The 25,662-nt window shown below is 35.9% G+C and overlaps 1 protein-coding gene and 1 long non-coding RNA gene across 5 annotated transcripts in view; one reads left to right on the top strand and one right to left on the bottom strand.

The window, feature by feature from the left end:
- Nucleotides 1-25,662, bottom strand: part of LOC140530921 (uncharacterized) — a 466,876-nt gene that overhangs the window by 120,801 nt on the left and 320,413 nt on the right. The gene's annotated exons all lie outside the window — the stretch shown is intronic.
- The window catches only part of LOC140531019 (A-kinase anchor protein 9-like), a 117,250-nt gene that overhangs the window by 30,007 nt on the left and 61,581 nt on the right, over nucleotides 1-25,662 (top strand). Inside the window, 6 exon segments of the mRNA XM_072650221.1 lie at nucleotides 5,817-5,972; nucleotides 14,075-14,278; nucleotides 17,326-17,943; nucleotides 17,945-19,732; nucleotides 21,493-21,579; nucleotides 24,650-24,750. Coding sequence (XP_072506322.1) covers nucleotides 5,817-5,972; nucleotides 14,075-14,278; nucleotides 17,326-17,943; nucleotides 17,945-19,732; nucleotides 21,493-21,579; nucleotides 24,650-24,750 — 2,954 coding nt within the window.

Genomic DNA, 25,662 nt, shown 5'->3' with positions numbered 1-25,662 from the left:
TTTAAAAGAACTGTTTACGTATGTTATTCTTGTAGTAACTCTAGGAGGTAGATCGAGCAGATGATACTATCCACATTTAACCAATGAATAAGCTGAGGCTCAGAGCTCAACCCCAAGGTCACACAGCTAGTAAAAGACAGAAGTGAGCCTGGATACCGGCTTTTCTGTCTTCATGTCTTTCACTGTATTTCCTGTGTCATCCTGTAATAACAGTGTTGGACACTGTTTTATGGCAGTCCACATAGACAATTGTGACTTTAAAGCACTGCGGTTGCATAGTTGGCGTGAGTTCTTATGGGGGCTCTCAAGTGTATTGGGTGACCACTGATGACAGGCCTGTTCTCCTTAGGATACAATGAAAAAGAGAAAAAAATCACTGTAGTTAGAGTGACATTTCTGGTGATTACAACTGCTGACAGAAGAAAGCACTCCTACATGTTCCTTAGTAGGTATTCATAGAGACAAGAATAAGGGTATGTCAGTAATATTCTGTTTACTTGATGTCTTCAAAATGAACATGAGGGAAGGTGGAATTTTCTTTTTCCTAGTGGATAGTTAACATGTCTTCATATTCTGTCAAACTAGGAAATCAAAATACTTTTCAGTTAAACTAGTGAGTCAGAAAATCTAAAGTACCAACTTAGAGCAAGGGTAGAAGAAATTAATTTGACTGATCTAATAGGAATACATCCATCTGCTATTTAAAAAAAATAACATCTACCCTCTCTGTTAAGACCATCAAGAAGGTAGAACATTCCAGAAAAGCTCCTGTGGCAATGAAGTCCAATGCTGAACAGTTTTCACTGAAAACACTTCATGAGTATACGGAATGGTTTTACTAGTTTTGTATTTTTATTTTCCCAGAAGTATGGGAATATGTCAAAACAAAGAATTTGGTGACCACATGTTTGCACCCTGCTTGCATAATATTATTGCACTAGCAAAAATATTACCCATTTTTGGGAAAGAGGAATACAGGCTTTTGCTTTTGGATGATTTGTAACATGTTTTATATCATTGAATATTTTGAAGATTCTAAATTTATGTGAAAGAATTTTGCTATGAAATTGATTATGAAATTCTTTTGAAGGGTACCTCAATTAAATCATGTGTCTATTTCCTCCATATTTAGGAAGAAATTCTGTATTTTCTCTATAAATATTCAGGAATAATTCCTCTTTTACTATAAAGTCTCTTGGTAGGGGATTCTCATTTCCTCTATGATTTTGTTTTTCTCTCTGGACCAGAAATCCTAGAACCCAGTGTTTCAATTAACTTTACCAGGAAAATCCCTTTAAAAATCATTCAGCTTTATGACTAACATTACTGTCATCCATCTTTTATGGCTACACAAGTATATGTCCGGAATAAAAGATTTATTCCTTTAATAAATATTATGAGTAAAACAGTGCTTTCCTTTGAAAGCTCCATTTGGTATGTCTGTGGCATACATAGGTAAGAAATTTTGTGTAAAATAATAGTTACTTTCCTTAGAAAAAATGCAAAGCAAAAGTTTATTTAGGGAAAACACAAATTCAGAATTACAGATTTTAATATTCTTGCCTATTGAAGTTGTTCAGAATAATTGAGTGATTTTATTGTCAAGATGAAAAATAATGATAGTAACAATGCAGATATTATAACTCAAAAATAAAATGTAACAAATACTCTGTGTGTTATTGGCGTTTAGAGATATTGGTGATGTCCTTGTCAAGGAAGACAATGAAGACATTATATATCAGTCTATATTCTCATGATCACATGGATATGAGTATTCCTACCGTTGTTATCAGTAACGGTCCATTCACACCTTGTCATCCTTTGCAATAATTGTTTGAGCCCATGCATAATTTTTACCTAGAGTTAGACTAGAACCACTGAGCATTCCTGACCAGAAGCATATAATGGTCAGACACACTGTACTTTAGGAACATCAGTTTAGCAGCGATGCAGCTTGGGCAAGGCCAGAGGCAAGGACACCAATTAGGAGGCAATCCGGTAACATAGGGAGAGGGCATGAGGACCTGAACTAGGGTGATGGCCATGGGAATATTTGTATCTCATATAACTATAGCATTTTCTATGATATATTATATATATATATACATATATTATATAATAGCATGTATTGAACTACATGCTGATTGATTTAATGAAGAACACGACAGATCTGAGAGAGGGTTGAGGGTTAGAACTAGCGATTTTTGACAACTGTTTGACTGTAGGGATGAGGGAATGGGAAGAAGCTAGTCTAATGGAGTGAAGATATTTACTATGTTACTGTTATTTTAGGAAACTTTGATTTCTCAAGTATAGGCGTTCTTCTGGTCAACAAAGGAATTGCAACCCTTCCATAATTTATTTAGATGTCTTCAGGAGTTTCCGTGGCTCCCAAGTTCGTCATCCTAAAATTAATCTGATCATGAGTTGCTTTCATTTAGCTAATTGGGTACTAGAATGACGTACACACTTTTGTTAATGTAGCCTAAAATTATATTCCCTTTTGTTTTGATCGACTATGCAATGTTGCTGGTTCATTGATCTCTAAAGTTCACTAAAACTCAGAGACCATTTCTCCAGGAACTGTGTGTAGATTCATCTCCCTCAGCATGCACTTGTACTTTTGTTTTTTAACCTAAATTCAGCACCTTATGTCTGTGTGTTTTATTTTATCTTATGGTTCCAGTCTGTTGAGATCTTTTGTGTTCCCAGTTCTGTCATCCAGATTATCTGTCCCAGTTTTGTTTCACTATATATTTGATAAAATTCTTCATCTGAACTGTCAGTAAATTTTTTTTTAACAGAACAGGGTCAAGGATAGAGTATCTAGTGGACAGAGCGGGTAGATATTTCCCTACAAATTGATATCATTATTTTAATCACCACCCCTGAATGTTCAGCCAGTTTTGAATTCACTTCATTGTATTATCAGGTCGCTAGGTGGCGCAGTGGATTGAGTCCTGAGTCTGGAGTCAGGAAGAATCATCTTCCTGAGTCCAAATGTTAGACACTTAGTAACTGTGTGACCCTGGGCAAGTCACTGAACCCTGTTGGCTTTAGTTTCCTCATCTGTAAAATGAGGTGAAGAAATGGCAAGCCACTCTAGTATCTCTTCTAAGAATATCCCACAGGGGGCCATGAAGAACAATTGTAAAATTATCATTTATTTTCCCTACTTATCCACCTTATCCACAAAGATCTCTCTAAAAGACAGAATCCACTATTTCCAAATCTCAAATAAATTGTAGGCATGTCTTTGACATCTTGAACCCACCATGTTTAGTATATATACTAAATTTGTTACTATAGCATGAGGGAATAAAATCTGTGACCATTTCAAGATGTAGCACTAGGCTCTAACTAAAAAATATGCCTTAGATATGGAGATAACACCTACTTCTTAAAATTATGGAAACTCTTTCATGTGTCCATGAAAATGCAGTTCAAGCACAAGTGGGTTCAGGTTGTCAAATAGATTCTTTAATGATACATAGATCATAGATAGTTCTAAATGCTGCTGACAAGTCAGAAGACTAGTAGAAACTGTAAAGATTTTCTAGAGATTGAAAAAAAATGAGAAAAAGGCTTGTTTCAGTTTGGGTTCACTGCTGAAATTAAAGTTATGTTCTTAGGTTATACAACTTCACATTTCACCATTATGATGACAAACAAGCAAATGACCAGAAAGCAGGAGGTGTTATGGCATTGTGGATGAGCACTGGACCTATTTTGTCATCCCGGGCACGTGTCTTAGCTGCTTTGAGCCTCAGTTACCTTATCTGTAAAATGGCGAGCGAGTGACAACACTCATTTTATAGATCATCTTTGTAAAATATCTCCAAAGTGTTATATGAATGTGAGCTATTTTTTCCCACAAGAGAGCAAATTTTAGGGCCCATTCTAGGCAGTTCCTATTCGTTCCTTTGTCACAAACCATCTCTTTCTACAGTTATGTCTTTGGCTTTTCACAATAACTTATTCACAGTGGGAACCCTGAGTCATCAAGAAAAAAGGTCACTTAAATTCAGCATCCTCCATTTAAGAAGACAGCAAAGTATATCAAAACTTCCCCTGATTGTACTAGCTGGTCCACCTGTTTCTCTTGCTCCTTTCACTGCCAGACTTTCTGAAAAAGTTGTTTGTACCTGGGACTCCCCTGAGGCCCTTCGAGTCTGGCTTCCCTACCATTGACCATGGGGACCTCATTGGACCTTCTTGTCTTCCCACCCTCTCTGTGCCGCTGCCCCTCCCACTTCCTCCTCAGTGTGTGTCTGGGCAGTGTGTAGTCAGCTGTCCTGATTGCTTGCCTTCTCTATCTGCCCCTGGTGACTGATTTACTTAGATGCTTCACCATACTTCTCACTGTGGGCTCTTGGCTGTCCTTCCGGGAAAATAGCTTCTTATTAGACAAAGTCTCTGGACCTGCCTTGCTCCACCTTTTCCCCTGCCATGTTCTTTTGAAGTCAGATAGGTGAAAGCTTCTAGAGCCATGCAGTCCTGAGGTCCATTCCACTGAAGCTCAGTAGTGACGACTGTGAGATCAGATTTCCTTCCTTGAACTAGCAGCTAGCTAGACTTTACTTTTCTGTTTTTCTGGGTGGGAGTATTAGGAGAAACTTATCAGAGGAAGCTATGCAGAATGACCACCCACTTAGGGTTTCAGGCTCTTTACAAACCAAAAATGCAACCCAAGTCAGCGAGGGAAGAGAAGAGGTCAAGATTTCTATAATGGCTACTCTGTGCTAACCACTTCACAAATATTATCTCATTGGAGGCTCACAACAACCCTCTGAGATGGATACTGCCATTATCCCCATTTCACAGTTAAGAAAATTGAGGCAAACAGATGAAATAACTTTTGTTACACAACTAGTAGTATCTGAGGTCAAATTTGAATTCAAGGCTTCTCAATTCCAGACCCAGTGTTCTATACATTGTACCACCTAGTGGCAGCTAGAAGTAAACGTTCTTAACACTCCGTTAGGAGACTCTTAATCTACCTTTAACCTGTATTTATTTCTATCTTTTGAGACTCTTCCTATCCTTCAAGGCCCATCTCAGTTGCTACCACTCCCTTGAAGCCCTCTCTAATCCCCCCAGATGTAATTCGTTTCTCCTTCATTAGAACCATGTTATACCTCTCCTGGATCAATCATACTTTAATTTGTATCTGGGTTTGTTGTTGTTTTTTTCTTTCTTCAAAGTCTTTATCTTCCTCATTTGAGTGTAAACTACTTGAAATCCAAAGCTCTCACATCTTGTTCATCTTTATATCCCCAACAGCACCCAACACGATGCTTTGCATATGTAGTAGGCATTTAATAAATTGTTAAATTTAATTAAAATGATTCAAATTTCTGTTTAATTCAGACACTTATAAAGATATCTGATGTGAAAAATGTGGTAGAACATATCTCTGATCTGTGCTGCCAGGGAGATTGAGGCTTGCAGATATCCTGGGTATTCCCAACTGCAATGAGATAAGCTGATCAGGTGTCTGAATGTTATGAACCCCAGGGTCTGGGAAGCTACCATATTGTCTGAGGAGGGCCAAACTGAACCAGGTTGGAAATAGAAGAAGTCTCCAGCTCCTGTGCCAATTAGAGTAAGACTGGACTCATAAATAGCGCCTGTGCTTCTGTCCTAGGAGAGATAGGAAACCTGCTCTTCAGAAAGAAGAAGGAAATGTCTGCTTCAATAAGATTTAGAATCTAGCATATTATGTCAACGTTTAGCCATAAATCATTTTAATAGTAATCAACCTGTAATTGTATTTTGAGTTGTTTTTGATCACCCATTTTTACTTTTTTTAATAGCTTCAAGAATTTGAAGCTGCAATTAAGCAAAGAGATGGCATCATAACCCAACTTACAGCTACCCTGCAGCAGGCAAGAAGAGAAAAAGATGAAACTATGAGAGAATTTTTAGAAGTGACAGAACAAAGTCAGAAGTTGCAAATACAGTTCCATCATGTAAGTCTGATTGATGGTAAATTTTCATTATTTGATAATAGTATAATTTATTTCTGGCAACTTTTGTGTCTTTCAGGATAAATATTATGTTCACCTAATATTTGTTTATTATGGATTATTATATAAGGAAAATAATGGGTGCCAGTTAATCTCATTAACCAAACATCAGTTTATATTCCCCTTGGTGGTTTCCTTTTTATTGGGTTTTCTGCTTTCTCCTTTTGTTTTCCATTTGAAGAATTACAGATGATAGAAAGTTCCATGATTTACATTACCATTGTTTACTAATGGCTTCTATGTCTGAGATTGAGCTTTGTCCTCAAAATAGTAGGAGAGCTAAATAATTTTCTAAGCAATAATAATAATAATTCCTTAGAACAAAAAATTCTTTGAGCAAATAATAAGGCTCATGGTTATTCTTTCTCTCCCCCTCAAAAAACTCCTTTACCATTCATTTGTAGTTTGTAATGTGTGTGTGTGTCTGTGTATAGAAGCAGAAGTGATCAAAAATCTGCAGATAAAGTGGTAATAAGCAGAGGTAGAATTAATAACCAGATGGGTGTCTCTTTCTTTTCATGACGATTGTTTCCTTCATAGCTGATGAATTAAGCATGATATTAACTGCAAAAAAAAAAAATTTGTAAAAATCAAATTTCAGGCTTGAAATTTACCTTTCATCATGCTACCTCTTTTTTCAGTGGACTTTATTGAACACATTTTCATAAGCAAGGCCAGGGCTTTCTCCTCCAGGTTCATTTTGAGGACACCTCTTACAGGGTCACCGACAAACTTTGTGGAAGAAGGAGAAACTGACTGTGTGAACCTTGGCCTGCAACAGGGATTCTTAACTTGGGGTCCAGGAGCTTCATTTTTCAGTGTTTTGGTAACCACATTCCAATGTAACTACTTTCTTTTGTCATCCTTTTTTTTTTAATTTTATACTTTTAAAGACATTATTTTGAGAGGGGAAAGCCAAGATGGCAGAATAACAGAACAAGTATGACACAATTCCTCCAACACAGACTTTCCTCAAATATTTAGAAAATGCACCAAGTCAATTCCTTATCAGGAAATTTAGAAACAAAATCACAGCAAGGCTTTTTTATTTCTTTTCTAATTAAGATTAGTATAGGGAGACAAAGAGTTCTCTGGATATTGGGGACAGGATCTGTCCAGACATATGGCTACATGCCAGAAATGAAGAAGGACTGAGGCTGTGTCCCAGAGCAAGAAAGGGACCCAGCCTTGTTCAGCAACAGGTGCCCAGTGACAGACCTGCCCCAGACCCAAGGTGAACTCAGGAGGGCACCTATGCCTAGGGGTGGCATCCCAGGGTAAGGAAAAGTGGTGGACCTTAGGCTGTGTCCTGAGTGAGGAGCAAGTCCAGGACTCTGACCAAGAAGCAGAGCAGGGTCTCTGTTCTAGCCACCAGCCTAGTTTGAAGCCTCCAGTGAAATAATGAAGATGGGAATCCCAGACAAAAGGGGACCTTGCATTTTGGTCACACAGAACCAATGACAGTGTCTGAGTCCAGCCACAGTCTACTGGAGCTTCCAATAAAGAACAAGCCAACGCCAGTGTTTGCATTCCCAGACCAGAGCCAGAAACTTGCAGAGCTCAGACCAGGAGGGCAATAATCAGACATGGCCCCAGATCACATTGCTTTAGGAGCATTAAGAGGTTTCATGTGTCCAAGCTGAGTGGTCCTTGAGGTCTTGGAATTATATAACAACACTCAGCCCTCCAGGAAAGCATCAGAAGGATCCAAGACAACAAAATCTCAGTTCAGACATTTCTCCCGGAAATGCACAGAGCCCAGTCCTAACATCAAGTCCAAAGTCAGGAAGGAGGCTGGAAAAATGAGCAAACTAAAAAAAATCACCATAAAGAGGTATTATCATGGCAGAAACACTCAGGACACAAACTCAGAAGAGACTGGCTCCAAAATGTCTACAAACAGAGCCTCAGATATAAACGTAGCTTGCACAGAAGTTTAACCAGAATTCCTGGGAGATGGGAAACAAGAGTGTTAGAAAGAACTCAGAATAATTTTAGAAACCAAATGAGAGACTTAGAGGAGAAAAATTGAGAAAAAAAATGGGAGCTGTGGGAAAAAAAATTTGGAAAGTTTATTAATGTCATGGAACAAGAGGTACAAAACCTTACCAAGAAAAAACTCCCTAGAAGCTGGGAGAAGCAGTGGATAGAGTGCCAAGACTGAAGTCAGGAAGACCTGGGTTCAAGTGCGGCCTCAGGTACTCACTAGCTTACTAGTGACTCAGGACAAGTCATTTAACTCTGTTAGCCTCCATCTCCTCATGTGTCAGATGTATGTGATACTAGTACCTACCTCCCAAAATTGTTGTGAGGATAAAATGAAATAATGATTGTCAAGAGCTTAGCACAGTACGTAAGTGCTCATAGTGAGCACTATATAGATATTAGCTATTATTATTAAAATTAGAATTGATCAAATAGAAACTAATGTCCATAAGACAAGAAGTGTTAAAGTAAAAAAAAAAAAATTAAAGAAAATATACGTATCTCATAGCAGAAACAGCTTATGTGAGAAACAGATTGAAGAGAAAAAAATATGTAAGAACCACTGAACTACCTGAAAGTAAATGACCAAAAAAAAGCTTAGATATGTTTCAAGAAATTGTAAAGGAAAACTTTTCCAGATATCTTAAAACCAGAAGGCAAAATAGAAATAGAAAGAATCAGCTGATCACCTCCTGAAAGAAACTCCAAAACAAAAACTCCCCGGAATATTGTAGCCAAAATCCAGAGTTTCAAGGTCAAAGAAAAAACACTAGAAGCAGACAGCAAAGAAGAATTCAAGTACCAAGGAGCCATAGTTAGAATAACACAAAATTTCCCAGGCACCACTTCAAAGGAACAGGAACCTTGGAATAGAATGTTCCAGAAGGCAAAGAATCTAGGGGCTTAGAGCTAAGAATAACTCAACCACTACAAGGAGAAAAATGGCTTTGTAATGAAATGGAAATCTTCCAAGCATACCTAGTAGAAAGATCAGAGCTCAGTTAAAGAAACTCAGGACTTGAGAGAAACACAAAAATGTAAACGTGATTATACTCTTTGACCTAGCAATATCACTGTGAGGTCTGTTTCCCAAGGTGATAAGGGGAAAAGGAAAAGAACCTAAATGTTCTAAAATATTTATAGCAGTTCTCTTTATGATGGCAGAGAACTGGAAATTGAGAGGATGTCCATCAATTGAGGAATGGCCAAACTAGTGTTGATGTATGACTGCGATGGAATACTACTTTGCAGTAAGAATTATAAGCAGGTTGATTTTAGAAAAACATGGAAATACTTGCATGAAATAATGAAAAGTAAAATGAACAAAACCAAGAAAACATTATATATAGTAACAGCAATGTTGTTCGAAGAAGAATTGTCAACAACTAAGTTATTATGAGTATTATTATGAGTATTAAACACTCAAATCAACCATAAAGGACCTATGAAGGAAGATGCTGTCCACGTCTAGCAAAAGAACTGATAAATAGAAGTATGCATAGAATGGTTTTACATCTATTGGTAAATCTGTGTCAAATGATGGCCTTTTAGTTCAGTGGAGAAAGGAGGGAGGGAGACAGTTTGGAACTTAACATGTAACACAAAAGTATTAAATTTTTTAAAATGTAAAGTAAAAAAACAGATGAATCAAAGAACAAATCATAGAAAAATATCAGCAATTTCATTGAAGACAAGAACAATAATGAGACAACACATCAAAAGTTTTGGAATATAACTAAGATCTTACAGAGAAATTAATATCTCTAAACACTTTATCAGTAAAAGAAAGAGTAAGTCAACTAATAGAAACTCTGAAAATCAAAGAAGAGACTAACAAAATTAAAAAGAAGAAATCATTGAATTAATAAATAACACTAGAAGCTGTTATTAAAAAAAATAAAGTAAATCAGTAGCTAACTTGATTTTTAAAAGACAAAGAAGAAAACCAAATTAGCAGTATCAAAAAAAAATTTTAAAGATGAATCTACTACCAATGAAGAAGAAATAATAAATTATTAGGAACTGTTTTGCCCAGTTATATACCAAAAAATGGCAGTATAAATGAAGTCAAACAATATTTTCAAAAATATAAAATGCTCAGATTAACAGATTAAAATGCTACCAAATAGAAGACAATCCAACATTAGAAAAAGAAATTGAAGAAGCCATAAATGATTTCCAAAGAAAAATACCCCAATATCAGTTAGATTTACAAATGAGTTCTTTCAAACATTTTACAATTAATTCTAACACCACAAAAACTGGAAAAGTTGGAAAAGAAGAGATCACAAGAAATTCCTTATATGTATAAACCCGATCATGATACATAAACCAAAGAGAGGCAGAACAGAGAAAAAAAATTGGACCAGTATCACTAATGAATACTGATGCACAAAAAAGGATTTTTTAAAATAAAATGTCAGCAGGGAAACTACAACATATCGCAAAGACTACAAACTCTGACAAAGCTGGATTTATACCAGGAATGTAGGGCTGATTCAGTATAAGGAAAGCTATAAATATAATAGATCACATTAATTTTTTAAAATTATATCAATAGATGCAAGAAAATCTTTTGACATACTACCACACTCATTTGTATTTAAAAAAAAACAACAAAACTCTTGAAAACATAGGAATTGAATCTTTCATTTAATAGTGTAAGTCAAATCAAGAGCCAGTGTATCTGTAATGTGAATAAACTAGAGGACTTTGTTCTAGTTTAAGACCCAGGATGAAGCAAGTAGGTTCATCATCACTACTGCTGTTTAATATAATACTCAGCCTGCTAGCTATAGCCAGAAGAGAAGAAAGAAAGCTCAGAGGACGAGCACAGGCAAAGAGGAGGCGACTAGCATTTCTGCAGATAGGACTTAGGTAACTGTTTACTTAGATAGGCAGCTGAAAAATAATTGAAACAGTTAACTTCAGCACAATTTTAGGATATAGAACAAACCCCCGTAAAACATCAGGGTTTCTGTATATAGTTCTAAAATAATTCAGCAGTAAAATAACTACAAACAGTATTACATACCTGTCAAAACAAAAACAAGAACTACATGAGAACAACTGCAGTGTAAGATATCTTTAGACAGATTAAGACATCTGAGTAATTAGATAAATATTAACTGGACGTGGGCTGAGCTGAGCCAAAACAATAATGACTACGCTACCCAAGTTCTAATTTACCTTTTCAGTGCCGTACCAACCAAACTACCAAAGGATCACTTTATATAGCTAGGAAAAAACATACATCAAGAGGACCTAACGATCAAGAATATCAGGAGAATTAATGAGAAAAAAAAAGTGGGAAGAAAAAGGGCCTAGCAGTACTAGATCTCACACTAACCTACCACAAAACAGTAGTCATCAGAACGTTTTAATACTGAGTAAGAAATGGAGAGGTTGATCAGTCAAACACAATATATAGGGGCAAATGAGTGTAGTGTTAGATAAACGAAAATATCCCAGAATTCACAAACAAAAACTTGAGAAAACTATAAAGCAGTCTAACAGAAACTAGTTATAGACTAATATCTCTCATCCTATAATAAGACAAACTCCAAATAAATACATAATTCAGAGAGAAGGGTGACATAAACAGGTTAGAGGAGCAAAGAAGAAATTACCTGTCAAACTAAGAGCGTTTCCCAAAGTGATAGTCAGAGGAAATGAATGGGCACTTTTGTAAAGGAAGAAATCCAAGTTTCCTATGACTGTATGAGAAAAAGTGCTGTAAATCAATAATTAGAGAAATGCAAATTAAAACAACTCAAAGGTACCACCTTATGCCTATCAGGCTGGTAAAGTTGACAGAAAAAGAAATGACAAAGCTAGAGGGTCTGTGGGAAGAAAGTATATAATATGCTGTTAACTCTGCATTACTATGAACTGGTCCAGCCATTCTAGAAAGCAATTTGGAGCTATATACAAAGAGCTAACTAAGCCGTATTTATTCTGATCCATTGATACCGCTGCTAGGTCTGTCCTCCCATAGAGAGCAAAGAAAGAGGAAAAGGGCACATATGTACAGTATTTTGGGATTATTGCAATAAAGAATGGAAACTGAAAAGGTGCCTATCACTTGGGGAATGACTGAAGAAATGATATATGTATGTGATCTAATGCTGTTGTGCTATAAGAAACTCATGGTGCATGTTGAGATGTTTGTGTGTGTGTTGTGTGTGTATTTTTTTATATGACCAATGTGGGTATTTGTTTTAATTACAATATTTGTAATAGAGGTTTTGTTTTGTATCATTTTCTTATTGGAGGTCAGTGGGAGCGAGAGGAGATATTTATGAAAATAAAATTGAGTTAAATTAAAAAGTTATTTTGAGAAGGGATTCGTGGCACAAAAAAAGATTAAACTCCCTCCAGCCCCCACAACTCCCTAGTTAACTACTTAATCTGTGAGCTTTCTTGTATTAAGGACATGAGAACTATAGAGAGGGTTATGATGAGATTTCAGTAGCTATATAATATGTAAACATATATAGAAAAAGTTCGTCAAGGTATATACTTTGCATTTGCCTAGAAGGAGACTGAGAGTATCCTTATATATTTTGGTCCGATTACTCTTGACCATGACATTTTTCTGTAATCATATAAATTGTATTTCTTCCATTGTATTTTATACCATTAGTTGCATTTTCCTCCATTTCTGTTTTCACATCACTAACTGGAAAAGAGGAATTAACTTTTCTAGCTCTACCATAATTTTGACTTTTCAGAATTTCTGTGTTCTGTTTTCATAACAAAATGAACCGACTCCTTCTTTCCCTATGTGTTAGTGCCCTCCTGTACCATAAACAAAAATTTACCATGTATTTATTTTGTGTATGTCTTATGTGCATTTATATATGTGTATATCATCTCCTCCAGTCGAATGTGTGTGTGTTCGTCCTTTGTTGCCGAAGAAGACCACGACATCAGAGAAATGATGACATGACTGGCACTTGACTTTGTTTTGAGTGAGGGAGGACTGTAGAGGTCACCAGCCTCACTTCTGCTCCAGAGCCATCTGAATCCAGTGACCAGGTATTCATCAGGATGACTGGAGATGGCTCAGGATGAGGCAATTTATAAATTCCCTGAAGACATGAATTGTTTCATTTTTATTTCTGTGCCCCTAGCCCCTAGCATAATGCCTGGTAAGCTCATGATAAATGTATGTAGAGCGATTGAGAGGCTTTTTTCTAGTCTCAGCGTAGCCATCTTACTTTATTTCCACTAATTCGTGCACAGATTCCTAAACGGAAGGGGACATAAAATTACTATTTTATAAGCCTTTCTAGTTGATCAAATATGAGACAACACAGCTCTTATTAACATCTGTCCAAACAAAGTCTATACTTTCCCTCCAAAATCTGACCTGGGTTAAACTAGTGGGAACTATCATGGCATTAAATTTCAGGTTATATCCATAAGGTTTTTTCCCTTTCAAAGAAATTTCATTTTAGGAGTGCTGCCTCCTTTATGAGGGTGGTCTTTGTAACTGGACCGATATATTCTGTTTAGGGGTCCCCTAGGCAAATGCCAAACTTGCTATATTTTTTCTACATATGTTTATATACTTTTATTGAATAGGTATTGAAATCTCATCATGAAACTCTCTGTAGCTCTCATTATTACAAGATCGCTTACAGCTTTAAAGTAGTCAGCTAGTAGTTAACTGGGGGCTGGAGGGATTTTAGACCTACTTGAGACCTTTTTGATGGGATCAGACCAGATCTGTCTTTTACCAAATGTTGCTCCCAGTTGAATGGTTTCATAGCGAATTTCCAGTTTCTAACTCATGATGGTAATATAACTTTTGTGGAAGGGTGCTTCTTTTTCTGTTAAACAATTTATACCCTATTAAGAGATTCTTATACTTGTCAAGATGGGAATTTTTCAGAACTTTATTTGGGAAGTGAGGTGGGGGTGGAGAGTGAGGTACCCTGGTATCAAAAAAAAAAAAAAGAAGAAGAAAGAATTCTCTTTTTCTTCCTTTTTTTGTGCCAGTATAGCTGCTAACATTTTTAATGTCTCATTTTTTTTGCCTTTTTTAATTTTAGTTACAGGCTAGTCAAAGTCTCAGAAATACTAATCACAGCAGCACAGCTGCAGATTTACTTCAAGCTAAACACCAAATTGTTTGGCAGCAGCAGCAGCTAGAACAACAACACCATTTATTAGAAGATCATCACAAGAAGAAAGAAGAATTCAAAATGCAGATTAATTTCTTGCAAGAGAAAATTGGAACTTATGAGATGGAGATGGTATGCTCTTTTTAGTGATAGTCTACCAAAAGATTTGTAACTTTGCAATTAATTTTATGTTGACTTTTTATCTCCCTTTGAACTCATTTAAGAAACTTTAGAAATAAACATTCATGTCATCATTATTATTCAAATGACTCACAAAAGCTTTATATGAAGAAAAGGTCTTCTCATGGATAAAATGATAATTTATTTTGTAACTTTTTACAGCCCCATTATAATAACTCAAGTCTTGAGTTCGAAGCCACAAATTAAACATTTATGTGGTGATGAGTTCCTGCTGCTAGGTCTTATGATTAAGGCCTTTGGAAAAGCATAAATCCATGCTAATTAGGTGTTATAAGCAGATTACATTAAAGGGAAACTGAAATTAATAATGTTTGTATGTAGACTCAGATTTCTGACCCTGTTAGTATTTTACCTAAGAAGATCCCTGTATTTTCAAGGCATATTGTGAAATTCTGAAAAAAATTCTCAAAGCAAAATTTTAATTCCCTTTTAAAAAAAATCAAATATCACTTATTTGCTGAAAAAAATCAAAACAAAACATTTATTAAAGTCCTTTTTCATGCCAGGCGCTGTGATAGGCACAAATAATATGAAAACAAAAACCAAACAATCCTTGCCATTAAGGAGATTTAATTCTCTTTGGGGGAGAAATGTGAAAACTGATGAATACAAAATATGTCCAAAATAAAGAAAATACAGTTTCCAGAAGTAGGTGGAAGTCATCAAGACAAGGCTTGTTGAGGGCATCTCAATGGAGCTAAACTTGGAAAGAAGTCTGAAGCTACGTTGAATGGCTTTTAGCCATGGAGGGCAGCCTCTGCAAAGACACAGAGACAAAAGCTTGAATGTCAAGTATGGGGAACAGCAAGCAAGTCACTGAGCTAGAAGGTAGAGTGCGAGAAAGAGGTGGCAGAGGAGTCTAGAGGCATTAGAGAGCTGCTGGACCTTTGTGAACAGGGGAGGAACATGGTCAGAATTGTGTTTTAGGCATACGATTAGGGAGGAGACTGGAAGTAGGGAGACCAGTGAGGGAGACATTGAAATAGTCCTAGTGAGAGGTGAGGAAGGCCAAAACTGGGGTGGGTGTGGTGTGTAGAGGAGAGAAAGGGACAAATCCAAGCAATTCTGTGTAGCTACAATCCATAGTACTATGCACTTAATTGAATATGAGCTGTGAAGATGAGTGAAGTATTAAGAATGATACCATGCTTAAAAAACTAGCTGGCTGGAAAAGAGAATTTATGAAATTAAGCAATGATTATATGTAAAAAGCCCAGAAATCACTGGAAATCATTGACATAAATGCTAGAGAATGAAGCAATGATCAGGAGAAGTCTTGATATTTAAATATAGCTAAGGAAGGCATATCAGGCCCAAAGTGCCACATTTGGAATTGCCATACAGACATTTTGCTAGTGTTATGTGAAAAATACACATACACTGGTGAGTATAAAGCTAAATGAAACCACAGTCCTTGTATTCCACAAGCTAAGACCCCAGTAAAGGGAGATACCACCAACAGAAAGAAGTATAATAGTAGTATAAGTAGAATGTGATTTGTGCCAGATGAAGAAAGTGGAAGAATTGTTATATAATATTAGAGAAGCCGAGAGAGAAGCCTGCACAGAGAAGATTGAGTTTGCCCTGATCTTAGAAGAACTGGAAGTATTCCAATAGGTAGATACAGAAAGAGAGTATATTCCAAGTCAAGTCAAATCAATAAGCATTAATTATATGCTTACTAGATGCCTGTCACAGGTGGAGTGAACACCCTGAACAAGGAGAAAGGCACATCTGGTGAACCATTAGTAGCTCGCTAGAGCAAAGCCAGTGTAGAGGTCCAGTGGGGCGAGGTCACGTAGGGTCTTAAACGCCACATTATAGAACTTGAACTTTATTGGGTAGTCAGTAGGGAGCCATTGAAAGTTTTTAAGCAGAGAAGCTGAAGTCATTAGGAAAAAAAGGAACAGAAACAAACATGAAGAACCTACTACGTGTCCAACATTTAAGAAGGTCTTTACAGAGATTTTTCTGCCAGCAGTACGTGGGGCTATTCAAGTCAGGAAACTATGTAGGTAGCTTTGGGGATTAATTTGCTTAACACATATTTATGAAGTGCGTACATGACTAATCAGCCCAACAATAATACTATGTGCCAGGCACTGACTGTTCCAAGTATTTTACTATCAAAGGAGATAATATTTGTAAAGTGCTTAGCATACATAGTGCCTGGCACTGGCACATAGCAGGTACTATAAATGTTCATAGTATAGTGGTTATATCACATCTTGAACTATTCTCAGTTAACTAGTATTGATTTAATGAGTTTACTGTATAAAATTAATAAATGCAGAAGAGATACATCACTTAACAAGATCAACATTTTTGATAGGTAAACTACATAAGTAGTAGTCCAACTCAACAAGTGGCTCATAGTCCATAAACCATGATGTCATCAGTTCTTATCAGGCATAGTTCTCCTTATCCATGACTCTACAACTTGAGTCCTGAGCTGGAGTCAGGAAAAAGTTCATCCCTGTCTCCAAATTTCCATTGAAACCAGAATTTTGAGGTTGGATTGCCAAGCCAGAATATGATAGTTGTCCCAGATTTGGCTTGGAGTTTTGCTGTATTAGGTGGCTTCTAGTTCCGCCGTACTGGCAAGGCATCAGGCATCTGTGAATACACTTTTTCTCCATCCTTTTCCGATGAATCACCTCTGGTTTACCAGCAAGATCTAGGTCAGTAGTAGATTTTGTCATTAGTAGTCATGCAGAATACAGATCTTCTTCATGGTTATGCTTATTGACCCCCTTCCTAACTGAATAATAGATGTGTATGCACATTGTTGATCTTTTAAGAAACTTCAAAATAAAAGTTTATCAATTTTAAACCTGTTATATACAAATCACATTATTTAAGGCAATTAGTATACTATAAAATGAAAGGAGAATGCTTTACTATCAAACCTAGATGACAGAGTTCTGAAGCTATGTGTTAAGTTGCCATCAGTTAAAGATTCTCTCTCTTATTTTCAGAAGGAACAAAAAGATTCAAGTAAAAAGGAATTAGAGGAAAAAGATTCAGTCATTGAAGAGTTAAAAACAAAACTAGTAGAAGAAGAAGAAAACTCAGTTGAGCTGAAGGATAAACTAATTGCTACTGATAAATTACTGGGGGATTTCAAAGAACAGATTCTAGAAAAGGACAAAGAAATAAGTAATATAAGACTAGAATTAGCGAATTCTGAACAAAAAGAAAGACAGCGTTCTGGTGAAATAAAACAATTAATGGGGACTGTTGAAGAACTTCAGAAGAAAAGTCGTAAGGAAAGTCAACTTGAAACTGAGACGGTACAAAGAATGGAAATACAGACTCAGCAGAAATTGGAGAAACTCCGAGTAGAGCTAGATGAAATGTATGGGCAGCAGATTGTGCAGATGAAACAAGAGTTAATAAAACAGCATATGTTTGAACTCGATGAACTTAATGCACAACATAAAGGAGAACTGGAAAATGCTTTAAAAACATGTCCAGATATTCCAGTAAATGAAAATCAAATACAGTTAATGAATATGGCAATTACTGAATTGAATCTAAAACTTCAAGATGCTAATTCTCAAACGGAAAAAATAAGCAAGGAGTTAGAAATAATTTCAAGAGCAAAAATCTATTTTGCAGAGTCAACTTGAAGACCTTTTTGAAGAATTAAGCTTTTCTAGGGAGCAGGTTCAAAGAGCTCGACAGACAATAGCTGAACAAGAAGATGAACTTAGCGAAGCACACAAATTGCTTAGCGGTGTGGAAGATTTGAAAGCCCAGATCGTGTCTGCGTCTGAATTCAGGAAGGACTTAGAGTTAAAGCATGAGGCCGAAGTCAGCAATTACAAGATAAAGCTTGAAATGCTAGAGAAAGAAAAGAACGCTGTTTTCGATAGAATGGCTGACTCTCAGGAAGCTGAATTAGAAAGACTGCGAACTCAGCTGCTATTCAGCCACGAAGAGGAACTAACTAGACTCCGGGAAGGCTTAGAAATTGAGCATGAAATGAACATAGAAAAACTGAAAGATAACTTAAGTGTTCACGATAAACAACAGATAGAGGAATTACAGAAGGAAATGAGTCATGAGATGGAAAGCATCCAATTTGAAAAAGACAATTTAATAACTAAGCAGAATCAATTATTTTTAGAAATTTCAAAGCTGAAAGATTTACAGCAGTCTCTTGTAAATTCAAAATCAGAAGAAATGACTCTTCAGATTAAGGAGCTTCAGAAAGAGATTGAAGTACTCAGACAGGAAGAAAAGGAAAAGGGCACACTGGAACAAGAAGTGCAAGAGTTACAACTGAAAACAGAATTTTTGGAGAGGCAAATAAAGGAGAAAGAAGATGACCTTCAAGAAAAATTTACACAACTTGAAACTGAACATACCATTCTTAAAAATGAAAAGAAAACTCTAGAAGACATGTTGAAAATATATTCTCCCATTAGCAAAGAAGAAGGTTTTATTTTCATAGATTCAGTTAAGCCCAAATCTGAAGAATGTGAGTGGCAAAAAAAAATTGATATACTCCTAGAAGAAAATGAAAAACTCACAAAACAGTGCACACAGCTAAACGAAGAGATTGAGAGGCAAAGGAATACACACTCATTTGCTGAAAAAAACTTTGAGATAAATTACCAGGAGTTAAGAGAAGAATATGCTTATCTTCTAAAGGTAAGATCTGATTTAGAGGACAGTAAAAGCAAACAGGAAGTAGAATATGAAATGAAGCTAAAGGCTCTTACTGATGAGCTTTATCATTTACAGAAAAGTAAGCCAGTTCTTTTAGTGAAAACTAAAAGTGCAGATTGTGAAAGTTGTAAAGATGACAAGTCTTTCACAGCAGAAATTTCTGAAATTGGTGAAGTTGTTGAGAAAGATACTACAGAACTTATGGAGAAACTTGAGGTGACCCAGCGAGAGAAATTAGAACTATCAGAGAGACTGTCAGATCTTTCTGAACAGTTCAAGCAGAAACATAGTGAAATTAATCACTTAAGTGAGGAAGTTAAATCTCTAAAGCAAGAGAAAGAACAAGTTTTAAAAAGATGCAAAGAGCTAGAAATCATAGTTGGCCACAGTCAAGCAGAACACATGGATGAGTTAAAACTTAAGCCATGCAATTTTAAAGATGGTATTCAAAGACAGGGAAATAAAGATTCTGCAGCTCCTGTATTTAAAATAAATAAAGACTTTGATGAAGGGGCAAAGATCATAGAGATGAATATTAGAAAAGAAAGCGAGCAAGAATTGGTGAAGCCTGAGAAGAATTCTCTTTTGGCTCCCATGGACTCTGTGACTGACCAGTTGGCTAATGAGTCGTTAGCATCATCTTTAGCTATTGCACAGAGTGGAAATGACCAGCTTCGGCAGGAACTCAGTCCTCTGAAATCTGAACAGGTTTGTTTACTGATTCATGTGTGATTAAGCTAGAAGAGGGAAAAACCTCAATTAGAAAATATTTTTGTTCTTTACAAAAATATAAATGAACATTCTGAAAAGAAGAATAAAATTAACCTTTTTCAAGTTATTCTCATTAGGGCTTGTAACTTATTTTTCAGGTAGATTTTAAATAGACAAATTAAATTATCCTAATTTTCTGTAATTGTTATATTGGATCCAAAAAACATTAAAAACTAACTAATGAAAACAATTTATATGTTCAGATAAAGCCAGAGGAAACATTTGACAGTTTATATTTTGCCAACTGTAATACTGTGAACATTAATCTAATTAATGAAAATTATTATAGAATGATATGGAAGTTACAAGTAGGATGATACATATTACTGCCTAACCAGGATCGATTTTTTTTTAAAAAAAAGCATTTCTAGGTAATAAGGTCACCTTATGGTGATCTAATGATGAATCTAGAAATCAAGAAATTGATACCTGTGAGCTACTTAAATCTATAGAATATTTGATTATTTTAGAGATAGTGATGGTTTCAACTCACATAAATTTGTAGAGTGAAAGATTCTTAGGAGACAATACTTGTGTTTGAAGACCAACTGCTTAGATGGTCAGTTTTCTGACCATTGTAGAAGTAGCTCCCATCTCCTTACTATAGTTTAAGGAATGGATTGTTTCGGGGTTTTTTTTGTTGTTGTTGTTAAGTAACTTAAAGGTGATCACTGGTACAGAATGTATTAGAGCAAATTCTTTCACTTTGCCTCGTCAGTTTCCTTTTGACAGCATGGCTTACTCTTCAGGCTAAGACCAAGGCCAAACCATAGAAATTCAGAGATATTTCTTGCTACTTATGGCTCTCAGCGTACTAGAAGTTGATTTCTTTATCTAGTTGTATTATTATTTTGGACTGATGGATTTTCTGCTCCTATTCCTACCTCAATTCTGCAATTCTGTTTCTCCTATTAATTACCAGTATAACCTTGGGAAAGACATTTCATCCTTCTGTCCTCAGTTCCCTTATCTGTAACATAAAGGGGATAGCCTTTATGACCTTTGTGGTTTTCTAGATTTCTAAATCTAGCATGGTAGGTTCACAGGATGAGGAAATAACCAGTTTTGAATTTAACAAATATTTAGTACACGCAGTGCTCAAAACACTGTTCTGGGCACTGGAACGGCACTGACCTGACTCTTCTTCTCCTGTCTTCTGGACTGTGCCTTACTTCTTTTTCCTCTAAATTTCACTAAATACTTGCTGCTTACTAAGCATGGATAGATGTGGAGGACTTCAAGTGACATGTAAAGGAATATGCTTTACCATCCATTAGGCAGCAACATGGGATCATTAGGGATTTATCTAGGATACTAATGGTGGAAATGGAATAGAAGGGAAAGAGGGAAGAGACATTTCAAAGAAAGAATATGATAACACTACATATACAAGATGAAATTAAGGGAGAAGTCAAAAGATGACTAAGTTTTTGAACTGGTCATTCAAAAGGAGAGTAGTGATACTAATGGAAACAAGGTAGTTTAGGAGAGAAGCCAGACCAGTTTTTAGTCAAGAGAAGGTAATAAGTCTCAGTTGTAGACCTCCCGAGGTTGAGATGAACCTAGATTTTATTCTCAAGAGTCCAGTATATAGAAATTTTCACGTATTCATAACTAAGGCAAGATTCTTCTTTTTTATAACAAGTAGTACATAAGTAAGAGATATATAAATGTCTTATTTGGATATTGTCTTTTAGCTTTCTAATGAAAATGTAAGGAAAGAAGAAATGGGTATTATTAAGGTTTCAAGGAAACAGCCCCAAGAAGAAGAGGAAGAGGCTAAGGTTAGTCTACAGTTTTTTTTTTTTGTTTAAAACCTTTTTATGGGTGCAAAAGCCCAGGCTCTGTAAATTTTACTGAAATTAGTATTGTTATCATCAATAGCATTGCTTCAAATTAATATTTGATGATTGAATTGACATAAGGACCATTTCCAAATTGTCAGTTTCTTATAACAAATGATTCTGCTTTCAAATTTGGTTTCCTATTCAATACCCAGTGTCTCCCTTTAACACCTTGATGGAGGTTTATGTGGGTGCTCCCTGAAGAGGTACAGGTCACAAACTTGTCTAGCCCTTCCTACTCTATATTGCCTTTCCACATAACCCCTGATCATATGATAGGCCTTTCCCTTGACGTTCCATTAATACTAGTGGAACACTCAGGCTATCCCTTCTTTATCTCATGCCTCTGCTTCTCCATTGCCTTTTCTGTTACCACCACTTTAATAACTGTACTCTTTGTATGAAGATAACACTAGTAACCTCATTAATTGGGCCAAGTTGATTTGCTGTTTCTTCAGTAGTGGGGATGGCTTCATACAGTACTTTCCATCTGTACTTCTTTAACACCATAAGTTTTGTGGGTGTTATGCCTAGCCCATTGAATATGGTGAATCCTAGGCTGAAACTGAGTATGTAACTTTGACCTCATTATCCGAGATGTCGTATCTCATATTTCTTGAGCATGTAAATACAAATGCATGCATATTATCACTTAGATGACCTCGACTTTATAGCACGATAATTGAAACAGCCAAGTCCTGATTGGACACTCTGCTGATCAGATTTAACCAGACAGGGAATCATGTTCCTCATTTGCCCTGACCAGAACTCTGACTTGGTGATATTTCACCAAGGATTTTACTAAGTACCTACCATATGCAAAGCACCATACTAAATAACAGAGTTGAAAAGATGGTTCTTTTCCACAAAGAGCTCATGTTCTGCTGTGAGATACAACATATGTATACTTCTTTGGAGAATTCTAGACCTTCATTTGCTATTTGCTTGCCAGCACATAACTTGAGAGAAAGAATTACTAAAGGTGTTGCCATCTCCCTAAATTCTGTTTGTAACTTCTCCCAATTACAGCATGTAGGTAATTCACTGTTATTAAAACAACGAAAGTCCAGTGACATCTAAGGCAGGAGTGGGGATCCTACAGCCTTGGGGCCATGTATGGCTTTCTGGGTCCTTGTGTGCAACCCTTTGACTGAGTCCAATTTTTGCAGAAGACATCGTTTTATTGCAAGATTTTGTTCTCTGAAGTTTGGATTCAGTCAGAAGGCTGTGCTTGAGGACCTAGAGGGCCACATGTGGCCTCAATGCCACAGGTTCCCCATCTCTGATCTAAGGAATGCAATATAATAGGATAACTTTATAGATTGGTGCTAAGATAGCTTATCAGAATCTCTTTTTTGTCTTAGCTGCCATTATTCAAAATCTGCTTATATACATTTCATCCTCTGCTTTTTCACATTTCTGCTCTCCTAAAGAATATTTTTTCCCAAAATTATTGGAAACTCCACTTGTTTATTTTCAGATTTTTAGAGTTCAGCTTATCTATGAGATACATTGCCAGAGGTTATCAGGCCAGTTTCAGTTACTTGCTAAACCAGTTGCTCACTGCTTATGTATTACTAACATGCTACTCCTTATTTTATTTGCATAGCTTCCCCTCACTTTCCAACCCCTTTACGTACCTGCTACACTTGCAGAAATGTTGTTTGCCAATGATTTTAGGCTGTTCAGGTGCTGAATTTTAATAACCAGCAGAATTCCATAATGGCATACACCAGTAGATGGTAATATATTGGTATAACCCTTTTCCCCCATCATTTACCCTAACTTGTAAAAGATAAATTCATTCAGACAATCCGAAGCTTAAATGTGTCCCTTAAGGGTTTAATGAAGCTTGGTTTTATTGTACGAGCAAGAAACCTGAATTCTTAAAGCAACATAGTGCCCTGAGATAAACACTTTATTACAAGAGTTTGTTTAACTATAGAACAAAGCTTCAAGTCTAAATTGTATTGCCTTCCTCTTACAAATGAATCCATGTCTTTCTAGTTCAGTCTTTATATGTCTAGCTACTATACAGATTAATGTAGCTTATGTTTCACTAACATTTGTTCCTTTGGTTATGTTGGTAATGTCTTGAAAAAGTTATTTAAATTTTCATCTTTTAGTAACATCTTTTTCCCTTAACAAATAAATAGTTTTGAAATGGTATTACTACATTTATTAACCATGATACCGTAAGGAAAGGCAAAGGATCAATTCTTTTTTTTTTTTTTTGGCTAGATCTACAAATATCAGCTATATTTGCTAAAGGTAAAAAGAATAAGTCTTAAGACCTGAATACATATCATGATATTTTTTCTTTTTATATCAAAATATTGGCTAGTCATTTCCAAAAATGTACAGAACCCAAGATTCTCTTAATATAAAGAGAAAACTCCCACTGTCATTGCAGGTCAGCACCTGTCATGTGATTTAATGTCTTAAAAAGTTACCTAGGACTTTGAAACATGAAGTGATTTGCACCATATTGTATAGCAGAGGTGATATTTGAGCCCAGGTCTTGTCGTCTCTTTCCCCTGTACCACTGTGCGTCTCATTCAGAAAAAAGGCTAAAGAAAAAGAAGTCATTTCATGGCCTTGTGCAAGAACTAGATAATGTCAAAACGTATTTAGAAGAAAAAAAGAAAGTGTTTTATTTTCCTTCTAATTGCCTTTTGTAAATCATTTTGTTCCCCTCCAGATTTGTCCTTTGTCAAAGGAATGTTAAATATAAAAAGTAACAGTGTTGGTTTCTAGTCAGTATTCTGTAATTGTGAAGTATGGTTATCTTTTTTCAGTTCTGTGTTTCAGTGTTTTGTCATTTCTTGATAATACTAGTCTCTTGCTAAGGTCTAATTAAATATTATTTCAAAGAGCATCTAATTTGTATATAAACTTTTTGGTTTCACTTTGTGACTAAGCAGAAGAACAACTAGCCATTTCCAAAATGATCGCTCAAAAAATGGTTTTGTTTCTCTTATTCTCCCTCCCTTTACAAAAACTAATGCAGGATGGAAGTGAGAAACAAGGAGTGGAAGAAGTACAGCTGTGTCCAGAGAAACTGAAAGAGTGTGGTCCAGCTGTGTCTCCTGACAGCGTCACTAAAGACAGGTACGGAAGACGTGTGTGTAGTTTTATACTTTGATTATTTTTGAACGGTTATTTTGTTTACATTAAACCATTTAGTGGTAGCACTATTGCGTGGTTGATCTTTTATATTTTGTCTGAGAAACAACATGCCCGTTCTGCAGCAAAGCTATCAATACGTATGAAGAGTAGTGCCAGGTCTTCTCCAAGTTGTGTTAGACAAACTGAAACTGACAAGCAGCCTTGCAGAATACTCGATTTGGAGTCAGAGAAGTTGCTTCCGGTCCTTACGACTTTTGTGCCCATGGGCAAGAGACTAGATTTCAGTTTCCTCATTTGAAAAATTAAGGAATTGTCCCAGATAGATGACTTTGAAAGACCTTGCTAGTGATCCTAAAGCCATCCCTTTTTTGGCCTTCTCATTGCTTAGAATTTCTCTTGTCTCACTTTTACAGCTTTATATATCATTTCACTACCACAGGAATACAATTGTAGTGATTCATCACAGAACATTTCATTATTTAATATATAGAGAGATGCATCACAGAATAGTTCCTTTCTGTTTTTCATACTCAAAACATTGTGTAATTCTTTCTTAAGATTTGTTCCTTTTAGTCAGTTCATTTTAGCACAACATACAAACATGTTTAATTCATGTACCAGTACATTAAAAAAAATGAGCCAAATGTCAAAAACTTTTCTTATTTCACCTATTTATATAAATATTGTGAATGAGTGATTACATTTTATAACATCAGTACAAAATATAAACCATGTCTGTGTTACTTAAGAATTTTTAAATTACATTTAAATCTATTGTTATTCAAATGAGTATAAATTATATGATTTCAAACTGCAGTTAATGTCTACTAACTTCATTTTCTCCCTTCCTGACTCCCATAATTGCCTCCCCTCTCAAATCCTCCTAATCCCTTT

The sequence above is a fragment of the Notamacropus eugenii genome, chromosome 3 (assembly GCF_028372415.1).
Source record: "Notamacropus eugenii isolate mMacEug1 chromosome 3, mMacEug1.pri_v2, whole genome shotgun sequence".
Taxonomy (NCBI): domain Eukaryota; kingdom Metazoa; phylum Chordata; class Mammalia; order Diprotodontia; family Macropodidae; genus Notamacropus; species Notamacropus eugenii.
This window is presented reverse-complemented; position numbering and strand designations above follow the sequence as displayed.